The sequence below is a fragment of the Biomphalaria glabrata genome, chromosome 14 (genome assembly GCF_947242115.1).
Source record: "Biomphalaria glabrata chromosome 14, xgBioGlab47.1, whole genome shotgun sequence".
NCBI classification, from domain to species: Eukaryota; Metazoa; Mollusca; class Gastropoda; family Planorbidae; genus Biomphalaria; species Biomphalaria glabrata.
Window position 1 is genome coordinate 26,002,354 of NC_074724.1, and position 12,860 is coordinate 26,015,213.

The 12,860-nt window shown below is 39.1% G+C and overlaps 1 protein-coding gene across 1 annotated transcript; it reads right to left on the reverse strand.

The window, feature by feature from the left end:
* Positions 1–3,251: 3,251 nt before the first annotated feature.
* LOC106069367 (uncharacterized) lies at positions 3,252–9,325 on the reverse strand. The gene is made up of 2 exons (XM_013229025.2): positions 9,199–9,325; positions 3,252–8,890 (listed from the first exon to the last, which is right to left on the reverse strand). The coding sequence occupies exon 2, from the start codon at positions 8,861–8,863 to the stop codon at positions 3,701–3,703; it is 5,163 nt and encodes a 1,720-aa protein (XP_013084479.2). The 5' UTR covers positions 8,864–8,890; positions 9,199–9,325; the 3' UTR covers positions 3,252–3,700.
* Positions 9,326–12,860: the final 3,535 nt, after the last annotated feature.

Sequence of the window (12,860 nt, forward strand, 5' to 3'; positions counted from 1 at the left end):
TATAGTGTGAAATGACGCCTCACTTTCAAGTAAAAGCTGATAACCGTCTGGCCAGGGCTAGTAGCGCTTTTGGACGCCTTCAGGCGAGAGTTTGGAAGAACAAATCGCTCCGCCTGCCTACAAAAATCAATGTCCACCAGGCGGTGGTTCTCTCAACTCTTCTATATGGATCTGAGACATGGACACTTTACAGAAAACAAATAAGACTTCTTGAGCGCTTTCACCAAAGATGCTTGCGCTCCCTCATGGACATACGGTGGCAGGACCGCACTACAAACAGTGATGTCCTTGCGAACGCGGTATGGACAGTATAGAGGGACTTCTTATGGTCCGACAGCTACGCTGGGCAGGGCACGTATCCCGTATGGGAGACGAACATATGCCAAAGGCAGTCTTTTTTGGTGAGCTAAAAGGTGGTCGACGTAACAGAGGCGCCCCACGAAAACGCTTCAAAGACCAGCTTAGGCGTCAACTTTCCTTAGCTGACATAGAAGAGAGCACCTGGCTGCATGCGGTGTTGGAACGAGACAGCTGGAGGTCACTTACGAAGGCCGCGGGAAACACATTTGAGACCAAAAGAAAATCTGCTGCCGAGGACAAACGCAGATGACGAAAAGAAAATCTAAATCGACCACCTGCGGACAATGGTTATGCTTGCCCTAGATGTTGCAAAATATGTAGGTCACAGCTGGGGCTGCGCAGCCACGGGAAATACTGTATTCCTCACTAATCTTTGGACTCGAAGACAGGCCTCATTATTATTATTATATATATTTACGTTTTTCCTTAAGTTACCTTTTGTTCCCGCATTTTACCATATCACTTTCTCTTCTTTTTCTATATTGCTGTATTTTATTGCTGTATTTTATTGCTTCAGCAATGTTTTATGGGCATAAAATATCTAAACCAGTGTTTCCCAAACACTTTATTGCTTCAGCAATGTTTTATGGACATAAAATATCTAAACCAGTGTTTCCCAAACACTTTATTGCTTCAGCAATGTTTTATGGACATAAAATATCTAAACCAGTGTTTCCCAAACACTTTGCCCATTTTCCTTTTTTTTTTTGTAGAGATAATTTCACGTTGGAGGCCTACTAGTTCATTATTCCAGCAGTTCGTGGGACACCTATTCAGGCCTGGCGGAACATTAGGTTTCCGCGGAACACAGTTTGGGAAACACTGATCTTAAGGAAGGGGAGATTACTGTTTTTAAAATAGAACGCGAAGATCCACAATCCCTACAGTGAGGTAGTGAAAGGAAACATGTTCAATATAAACATCAAAGCTTTATATAAAGTGTAATTGTATCAATTATTTGGACTTAATCGTGTGATTCATTTGTAATAGATCTAGAATAACATTAACTAATTTGTGTGATTGAAACATTTTTACCAATTCGCAGAGTATCTGGGGAGTTTTCATGCTGGATTGTCAAAAGCAAATTCAATTCAATTAGTTTGGATCAGTCATCAGTGGCGTACCTAGGGTGGAGGGAGGAGAATTTGAACTCCCCCCCCCCGGGGCCCCACTTGAGGAAGAGGAGCCTGAATGAGTTTTTTTTACATTAAATATTAAATATTACGCAAATTGCAGGGGCCCCCAAAGAGGTCAAGCTCCCCCAGCCCCCAAATGATGGAAAATTCCTAGCTACGCCCCTGTCAGTCATGTAATTAAATTTAATTAAATTAGCTTGGATCAGTCATGTAATTAAATTAAATTAAATGAGTTTGGATCTGTCATGTAATTAAATTTGATTAGAAATAATCTTACTAGTTGTTTTTGTTTAGAGCGATTTCATGATTTTAGCTTTCTCACTGTCACTTTCTGTACCAGTTGGACAGGGGGAGGGGAGAGAAAGCGGGCATCAGTGTGAAAGTTAGCTTTTTAAGTGCATTATATATATATATATATATATATATATATATATATATATATATATATATATATATATATATATATATATATATATATATATATATATATATATATATATATATATATATATAAGGTGTCTGACTTCAATTCGAACTCGATGCTAGTACACTAACAACTGTGCCAGCGACGTGTCTATAGCTTTCTCATTGCGCTATGATCCTATCGTTTGTCTGGACCAATAGGGCACGGGGGACGGACAGAGTGGGTTGATATAAGCTTTGTCAAAAGAAAAAGTTGCCCGACTTGAGAAAAACTTTCTTGATGTTCCTGATGGAAAGCCGACACAACAGCAGCTGAGCTGGACAAGTGCTTTAAAATTAAAAGGCTTATAGTTATTGTTGTTAGTTGTTGATAGTTTCAAATATTTAGACGACGACCTGATTCTCTACACAAAGCTTATCTCCCTTGGTTTTGTCTAAATAAAACAAAATGAATTAACTACGACTAATTGATCAAATAAATCGGGTCATTGATTCACATGCCGCCAGGGAAAACACAAACATTGTGTGTGCTTCAACTTCCAGAATGGAAAGTGGGAGAAATAACATGGACAAAATTCGTACCAGATGGACAGACAGACGGACTTGATATGAACTTTGTAAAAAAAAAAAAAAAAAAAAAAAACTAATGGAACAACGAAATTTGTGATTTTCTATTTTTAAATCTGATTGTTTAGTGATTTTGTATTTTTAAATTTTTAAATCTGATTGTATCAGGGATGCTCCCACTAAAAGTGAATCACAGTAATCTGCTCTTTGTTTTCACTTTGGTTCACATCCTGTTCACGTTTTTCAAGCAGTTAAGTTCAGTAGGAGAGACAAGACAGAATGAAAGAAGAAAAGGGATGGCGGTAGAATGAAATCAACAAAAAAAAAAAAAAAACATGAAGATCTGGAGATTTTGAAACAAAGCCAAGGCCATTGGTCGTTGGGCTGGCCCTAATGCTTCCCTCATTGTTAGTCACAGCGGGACGTTCCATCATCTGACCCTTGAACTACAGGGTCTCAAAGGGAATCGTTACCCTTATTTTTAAATTGCGCTTTGTGTACAGGATAAAACAACAGAAGTACAGGGTGTAGAGATGGTCAACTTACAACAATGTTAGCAGTAGGTAAACATTTCTATCACAGAAATGGTGTAGTAAAGAGATGTGTAGAAACAGTATTAACATTCATAATGATACATATAAAAAAATCAAAAAATAAACTGAACAAAACTGTTATATATCAAAACATAAAGGTCAAAGAACCAATATTAAATATTAAATAATCATAATAATAATACAAAAAAGTTTAAGAAGTTGAATAGTGTCATCAAAATTTATTGATTTTTAAAATGTCATTATCTGCGGGAAATCAAATTCGTTATCTTGTCGATGATATTGATTAAAAAAATATTGCTAGAGTAGCAGATCTAATTCCAATCTTTATAAAAAAAAATAAAGCAAAAAATGTTTCATCAGCAGTAAGAAATTGTATGTAGCGTATAATCCAAAGTCTAAATGGAGCAAAATATTTCTCAGTAAAGAAAAAACAAAAAAACAGGAGGAATGTTTATGTTCCCTAAAACTGAATACAACTGTCACAAAAACATGAGACAAGTGATACAGTGTAGCCAGAACAGACTGTTGTAGCCTACATACGTTCATGTCTACTTCAATATAATACTAATCCTAATAAAGACGGTTCTGTTTACCATATATTTAGGTCACGACAATCTGTCAGGCAAAGCTCCTCGTCTAAGCATGGGCTGTTGACCATGTTCAAAGGGCTTGGAAATCTTGCCAACTTTGAAACTCCAACAAAGAGTTATTTGCAGTATCTAGCGGGACCTCCCCGGGTAGTTCCGCGTAATGTCGAGCGAGGCTGATGAGATAGCCGAAAGCGACACCGGAAGTGCTTGCGCAGAGGAGCGCCAAAATAGACGACATTCCTGAATTTTTATTCGCGTCGCGGGTGGAACCTATTTCCACCGCATCCTCGCTTGTGTCTCCCTTAGAAGCGTCGCTGGACTCCGTGTCACTTAGCTCTACAGACCCGTCATCACGATTGCGACACTCCTGGAATACATTTACAGCATCAAACAATTTATTAGACAGATTTCCGAGGACACCCTGGACATTGCTGTCTGTCTCGGCGACTCGATCTTCCGTTTCAAACAGTGTTCTTGAAGATTTGACTTTTTTCTTGCCTGCTTCAGTGTCATTCTCTGCACCGAGCAGCTTTCTAGCAAGTAACTCAATTTTATCTTCCACGCTCTGGTGACTTTCAGCCATCTTGTATTCCGTTTCAGCCAGTGACTTTGTCAGATAATCCAGCTTATCTTGGACGAGTAAAGCGCTTTCAATGATTGTACCTTGACATTCTTTCGGGATAAAACATTGACACATATCATCGACATCTTCCTTGCTTTCAGTCAATGTATTAACTATCTCCCACGACTGCATAACAGATGGACTTGCACTGGAACTGAATTCATTTCCAAAGACACCTGAGATGTGGTCTCTCGTTGGCGAGATCGAAATGTACACTCCATCTTCGTATGTTACGAAGGGATTCTTGGAAGATTTTCTCCCGGGCACATATGCTTCGGCTTGTTTCCAAAATGGTTTCTTTGGAGCCTCTTCTTGAGCGGAGAAGTCATGAAGGGATAGATCTTTTCCTTCGAATTCTTCGCGCCGTTGTTTGAGAATCCTCCTCGTCTCCTTCAGGATCGTCGACTCACAGTGCTCGCTGTCCATAAGAAGACGACGAGCACTTTCTGAGCTGGACTGACTGCTTTCCTGATCGATCAAAGCCAAAGTTAATTTCTTGGCATCAATGCTGGATACGAAATTCGCTTCCAGCGGTCTAATGTATTTATCAAAGAATTCAATATCTTTGGGTCTCACAAAACATTCAAAGTCGTTGGAAAATAAGGACATCATTTTCTGATTGATCTTACACTGAAGGGAGGATATCTTTTGAGAATCCCTGTCTTTACTCACACCTGTCACATAACTGACCTCAGAGCTTTGTTCAAGGCTCAGTTTTCTTTGATCTGACTGACACGTTACGTCATCCGTTGCTCTGCACAAAACGGGAATTTCTCCCACTGCACGCTCACTTCCCTTGTATAAGTGAGACGAGCTGTCGCAGGTTTGAGCAGGATTACGATAGCCACAAAAACTTATATTAGTAGAAGTTATCGGGCAGCCGTTAGGAATATTTGCGAAAACATCCTCACTCGAATCGGCGTGATATTTTGTATCAGGTAATTGCTGTTCGGTCACAACCGTAGACTCCTGTACCCCAAAGCTCTCTTTAAATTGGACTTTCTTTTTAAGCACCCCATTTAGACCGGCATCTCTGGCACTATGCTTATAACTTGGCTGTGGTGAATCCCTCGTTGTACTGAAGTTAATTGTACAAGAAGGGCAAGGATCTATGTCTTCTACGAAGTTTAATACATTAGAGTCTAACGTCATAGGTATTTGATTAAGCGGAGGCCTGGCATTGCTTAATTCACATCTCTGCTTATCATCATTTGTATTCATGGCAAGCTCATGGACGTCGACGATGGTCTCCAGGAGAGCTTTCAAATGCGTGTTTTGCTGAATCATCTCGACGTGTGCGCTAGTTAAGTCTGAACTTGAGTTGAACTCGACAGTCTGGCAATCTGGTCTAGGTGTTCTGCAAGGAGAGACTTCGTGGATTGGAGGGGCTTCATAAAAGCTAGAGCAGTGTACATCTTTCACACCAGTCTCTTCCCCAGCATTACCAAGTGGCTGTTGAGTGCATTCCTCTTGACGTTGTAACCCAGTAAATGGATTTAATCTAACATGCTGGTTTGGAGATTTCCTTTGGTCAAGTTTTTGGATGTTGTCATCTACATTTTTAAAACTACTGGCGTCTAACTTAGTGTCAGTGCTAAAAGGCAACAAACGGATAGGTTTAGTTTGAGTACAGTCGAATGTGCAACTATTACTACCAGATTCTATTGGGTAGTTTGTTATTGTCGATTTATCCACGGAGTCACAGCGTACATTAACGTTCTGGGGTAAATCAACTTTAACTTTTGGACTATCCTGAAAATTCGAATCCACTATTTCGGCATTAGTTTCTGTTCGTTTTGTTTTGTTGAAATAGCCTGGGCTACATGTTCGCTGCAGAATATCAGTATTACAATCTGAAGTCTTTGCTTTGTACATTTCGGGCATGAAAATCTGATTGCGAGTTGGTATTTCATCCAAGTGCTTGGCTGGGCTATGACGTTTTTCTTTGAATGGACTAGGGTCATCATCCAAAGGCTCTCTCACTGGCTTTTTTTGACGTTCTGGACTTCCGTTAGAGTATCTGATACTACTGTTTTTATTGTCTAGTGATTTTGTAATAGTTGGGCTTGGGTCAAGAAAATATTTGTCAGTGATGAGCATGGGCTTTGCCTCAAAACACTTGTTTTCAATCAGATCTCTGATAGGACTATGAGCCGAGTCTTGAGAGTTACATTCTTTTACTTGAGAACTTGTAAATCCATTTGTAAATCGCGTCTTATCCTGAGTTGTCTTTGTTAACTTCTCATCTTGCTCAGAACGTGTGTTTGTTTCTGCACCAACGTCCACTTGAGTTTCTGCTCTAGCTCTGAGGCACGTTACCATGTCTGGGCTAACTTCCAGATCATTACCATCGTCCTGGTACTTTGGTGGCTCTAATCTGCTTACTCCTTCAAAGCATTGGGTTTCATTCTGCTGATCATGCGAACTATCGTCTATGTAAATTGTTATGGGATTCTCACAAAATGTGATCCTCTTTCTTGTCTTACGGATTTTTGTGTCTGTGTTTTTGTTGAAACTGCTTTTCCTTTCACTCGGTGCCTGTAAATCGATGTGAGCTAATGGTTTGTGAATAGGAGTTTCTTGGACTGATTCTGTTTCCATGTCTTTAATGACGGGCGGCTCAAGCTTATCAGACCAAGGTTTAAGCGAGAAGACATTATTTTCAGGCTTAAGTTTGTCTAAGGCAACATCGTATTCTTGAGAATCTTGTTCTGTACGTGGACCACACATTTCATGAATAGCCCATACTTTATTGAAAAGATTGGCTTCAGATTGGCGTGACTGATCGTCGGTGTTCAAGCGGGTTATATCCTCTGTAATATTGATTTTATTTTGATCAATATTTTGTGTATATATTTTGTTGGACACTTGATTTTGTGGTATTTTCAAAATTATATTTTGAGACACGGGCCTTTCTAGTTCAGTTCTAGCAGTCATTGGGTTATTTGCATTGCCTGCTACTTTCTGGTAATGTTTCACTTCGCTAATCTGCAGTTCTTCATTCGCTTGTGGTTGGTGTTCCATGGCAGTCTCAGCTTTTAGCTGGGGTTTCAATATTTCATTTGTTTTCGAGGAGTGAAGTGTGACTTTATTTCCTTGTGAATGATGTACTGTTATTTTTTTGGAGGGAAACTGAACATTGCTTAGTCCATAAGCTTCAAACTCATGTTTTGACAATTCGTTTGCTGGTAACTGATGTTTTGTTATTTCGTAAGTATTTAGTGGACGTTTTGCGAGATTAGCGTCTTTGAACTCATATTCCATACATTCATCAACGTAATAGTGGCTTTTTCTGTTTGTTACTGGTCGGCTGTTCTTACTATTTATGATGTATTTCTTATTATTTAGTGCTGCAATTTGTAAACGGGTACTCTTTTGATCATTCTCTTGAAAAAAATGTTTTTTGAAATCGCTTGTCGTGTATCCTTCATGTTCAGTCCTAGTTTTATTCTTTTTAGAACTCACATGTTTTGGATTTCGTTTGTCGTTCTGTACCCAAAAGCTTGTTTGCTCTTTACTTTGCGATGTGTATGTGTGCTGGTCATTTGTATGTTTTTGACCTCCGTCCCCAGAGGTTTGCGGCTGAAAATTCACGAGTCCATCATCCTGATGGTACTTCTCTTCTTCAATTGTATATAGTGCATGCTTCTTTTGTTCATTATACCTCTGGAAATACTTGCCTTGCTCATCTCTATTTCGGTGACATCTCTTTTGTTTAGGAGTGTGTCGCTCGTGTTTTTCCGTTTGTGCTCGAGAAATGTTTCGGTGATCTGTGGGCAAGTAATCAGTATGAAATTCATCTTTATTTCTGTCTTGAAAGAGAGCTCCATCTACATGCTCGTCTGGTGGTGAGTGCTGGTACTTTCGATCGTCTCCCGGGTGGTAGTAATTTGTGGGCGCTGTTTTGTTGGACAGGTGGTCACGTCCAAGAGCAGCTCTTTCCTTGTCACGTCTTCTTGGCCGAGAAAGATCTCTTGTGTCCCTAGAAGCATGACTTGGCTGCTTGGGTTTAGTTTCGCCCGCAAAGTAACTATTGCACTTGGAAAGACTTGAAGAATGGTTCCCTTTTTTATGACGGTAGCGCTTGCTAGTGGATTGCTGGTGTCTCTGAAGTTGTTTCGAATCTGACTGTAAAGGTCTCAGGTAATTGTGGTCGTCGATGTTCAGACTAAGGCAGTCTGTGTCTTGCTGTGTCATTTTCCCGAACAGAGACCTTAGGATATCATCTACATTGACTAACCCATTCAGAACTGGCGCTCCAAGAATGCAACTTTCAATTCGCACCTGTCGCTTCGACAACGTCTCTCGAGAACGTCTGTTTACGTCCCTTCGATGCTCGGAGACATTTCGCCGCTCTCCTTCTAAGAAGTTTCGAATTTTCGATTCGTTTTCACGCAATTCACGTTCCGCCGCAGAAGAGCTGCGCTTTTTTGTCCCCAACGACTGCTTGCTTGACTCTTCGTTGGAGGTTAAAGTGCCTTTTCTTAAGGCCTCGTCTCTGTACTTTCGAAGACGGTGTCCTTCGGTATTGCCAGATTTGCCTTTAGCCACAGTCAAATTGCAGTTACTTTCATCTTGCTCAACCAGGCGTTTGTACGGTATCGAAGACATGGCTTAGCAATCAAAACATTCAGCGAACTGAACATAAAAAGAAAGACTGACTATTACATTAAATAGTTTCGTAAAATAAGGAAAAAAAGTGAGCCTAGTTTTTTTTTTTGGGGGTGCTTTAATTTTCTTAACTATAAGACGGATTAAAATAAATCTAAAAACTGAACTTATTTTGGCCTATAAACAGACATACTTTATAAATCTACATATATATATATATATATATATATACACCCTTAGTTTAACAGTCCACGTGTAATATCACTCTCTAGAAAAATCCTCTCTTTTTCGGGATCTGGGTATGTAAACATTTCAAAAAAGTTAAAAAAACGTACCAAAGAAACATCGCCAGAATAGCATACGCAAAAAGCAATAGAATAAAGTTCCAGTTTATGTATGACTCTGTTGATGACTGGGCCTGTGGGGATCTCATCGATGGGGTCAGCGTAGAGGAATGTGTCGTCATGGGGTTGTGCGACTCCACTCTTAAGTCTGGGGCACTCGTGTCCTCGCTGACCGACTCTGGGGTGCCGCTCTGCGGTCGTAGTTGTCCAACCGACTGAGACGTTTTAGACTTGGACGCTGGTTTCAAGGCCCATTCCTTCTCGTTCGAAGGCTCTGGATATTTGTCGCTATCTTCCTGCTGCTGGAGGTCCTTCAAAGATCTAGACTGTTGTGCTCCCTTTAGCTCCAACGGGGTTTTCACCGGTGACGGTAGTTTGGCTTCAGAAGTACTTGAGGTATTTTTAGACGGTGCTGCTACTTTGTTCTCAGGAGTAGTTGAGATTTTCCCGGATTTCGACTGAGTCGCCGATGTGTCGATTGGCGACGGTGTCGAGGATTTGTCCTCAGGACTAGGTGCAGTTTTTCGAGAAGATTTCGTCCGATCAGTAGACTTAGTACGTGGCACTGCCGGCATAGCTTAATGGTGTGGCTTAATTAGATTTAAAATTGATTTGGAGTTGTTTTTTTAAACAAAATGTTACCTCCTAGGCATCACTTTACTGAACAGTTTGACTAACAGTCAACATTGAAGCGAAATATTTTTTTTTCGAATTCTACACAGCATGATTGTCAAGACTCAAGTTTGTTTAGGTTAAAAATCCGAAAATAAAATGTACAGAAATGCTCTTGGTTTCAAGCAGTTTCATAAACTTTGCTTTTAAAGATCGACATAGATCTCATTTGTTTTTTTCAAAAGACTGTTGTGACTGTCAAATGGAAGAAAATGCATTTTGCATTTAAAACATTTGATCAAGTTAGTTTACAACTTAATGATTGAAAAGAATCATCTCTGATAACTTAATAGATCAAGATATGGGCATTTATCTTCCCAGCTTAATGAGTTGTGCATGTTGGATTTCTTCATCTAGTAAGGGCTATGCCATAAGATGAAACGCGAGTCGAGTAGAACTTCCACAGGGCATATTCAACCATTACAATTATAGTTTTCTCAGCTCTGTGACTTATTTAATGGAGGTTAATTAAGCTAAAGAGATTTATGACACATTATTGGCAAGGATCTAGTTAGATCTATTCTAAGGGAGAGCTCTGGATGGAGATCGGCAGTACCTAGACTCTAACTTTCTACAAGTCACTTCAAACACACTTTCTTATAAATGATTTGTTACTTTTACAATGAGCTAATCTAAATTACCAATGTGGCGTAAGCAATATTGTTTCTACCAGACAAAACAGCGTTTCCATGCGTGGTGAGACCGAAGTTGAACGCGGCAGCAGCCTAGTGCGCCATGTCGGCACAGCTCTTGTTTGTTCCATTACGAGCTGAGCTAGTTTTTTTTATGAGTTCCGGTAATGTTTTAAAAAAACAAAACAATATCAATAGACGAATCAATTTTACTTGACTTTCGCGCAGAAGTACACAGCTCATCGTTGAATAAAACAAAAAAAGTTGCCGACGTTACAGCAATCTTGAGGGACGAAAAGAAATTAAGCTAGTTAAAATGGTGCAGTAAAATATTCTAGGTTCACATCGGCAATATGCAAACCACTCTGTGCTCATTAGGTGTCTGCTAATAATCTGGTTTGTCTTCGAGTCAGAAGATTAAGGTGTACAGTATTTCACAAGGCGAAGATATTTGGACAGCGCAGACATAATTGTCGTCTGCCGGTGGTCGCTTAGGTTCTCTTTTAGCCGTCTACGTCAGTCCTCAGCAGTAAATTTTCTTTCGGTCTCAAATGTGTAGCCTGTAGCCTTTGTTAGAATTCTCCAGTTGTCAAGCTCTTATCAAATTTCTACGCAATTTCTTTAATCATTTACGTATAGTACATTGAAGTACAATATGATTCTCTGCAGATTATCTATCATTGCCTGGTATGGCAATCTGAACATTAAAAATAAATAAAAAAAACTTCCTAGAATCCTAAATGCTGCTGGTAAAGTCATTGGCAAAAAACAAACCCCATTTGGGCAGCTGTTTGAGACAAATATTCATAAATATGCTAAAAAGATTCTAGAAATAAAGAATCACCCTTTGGGTCAGGATTTTGTGATTTTACCATCACAAAAGAGATACAAGACACCGATAGCAAAGACAAACAGACATAAAAACTTTTTTATTGCCCTGGCAATAAAATCATTAAGAAACAATCTGATATAAACTTTTCACATGTAAATTATGAGTGAGTCTGGTGTGAATGTGCATTTTGTTTTGTTTTTAAATAGTTATATGTGTTTTTTGTTTGGTGTAATGCACAAATTGCAAGACGAATTTCCTTACGGACAAAAAAGATTATTATAATTATATATAATCTAATCCAATCTAATTCATTCAGTCATCCATTCATTCAATCTATTCCTTGTTAATAATGCGCAATATCCTCACTAACAAAACTTTCTAGGAAACAGCACTCCCTGGCAGAGGTTTGAGATATTTTTAAAATACTGTTTCCAAGTAGCCTGATGAGAAAGCACTAAATGAAAATGCACCGACGAGCGAATAATCATAAGGTCAAGTAAAACAACAGCAGCCTTGTCCTTCAAGGGATTGTACACAGGAACAAAAACAAATCAGTATACATTTTCTAGGAATATTAAAAGTTACATACAGACTAAGTTTATATTTTTTTTATTTGTATCTAATATTGAGAAATTGATACATTAAATGCATTTGTTTGACTTCTTCGACAGATTGATGTGTAGGTTAGATGTTGTAAGTCAAATTTATGAATTCTCATATAGCCTATTAAAATAAATTTAAAAAAAAAGATATGAATACACCAGTGAGTCTCAACCAGTGGGTGTGTACCCCTGACACAGTGGCATAGCAAGGTACCTGTGGGTCTTGGAGGGACATTCTTCCCCAAAAATAAGCCAAACTTAGTGTGACATAAAAAATTGAGAAGTCTGAATGTGTCGGTACATTTACTAAAAGACAATCCAATGCAAGTAGTCCCATTTTACATAACGAACAAGAAATTGTACTGTGTATTTATAAAGTATGTTTATCATTATAGTGATTTTAATTTCTAGAGTAAATGTTTTGCATTTATTAAAAAATATTTCCGTTTGAGTTCATTCTTTATATGATCCTATAGCAAGCATTACGATGGTGCTGGAATTCCTCAGAGCATAGCTATATGTAATAGAATTATGCAACACTGTCTTGACCACACAATCCCACCAAAAACAGTTTAAATAACATGCATACTATGACAATGCTTGGAAAGCCTTAAATGTATAAACAGTAGATTGAGCTTTGAAAAAAGTTGAGTAATTGTGTCGAAAAATTGCCACCTAAACGCCCGCCACCATTACAATAAAGGAAGCATGGTTGCTGAGTGGTAGAGCGCCTGGCTTCCGAATGGGGGAGGGGGGGGGGCTGGTTCTAATTCTAGGATTTTTTAGGACGCCTCTGAGTCCATCCAGCTCTAATGTGTGCCTGATATTAATTGGGGAAAGGTGAAGGCGTTTGGTCGTTGGGCTGCCCACATGACACCCTCGTTAACCGTAGGCCACAGAAGCAGATGACTTTTT

What these genes read in the sequence shown, in the direction of transcription:
- LOC106069367 (XM_013229025.2), bottom strand. Translation starts at nt 8,863, where the DNA reads ATGTCTTCGATACCGTACAAACGCCTGGTTGAGCAAGATGAAAGTAAC.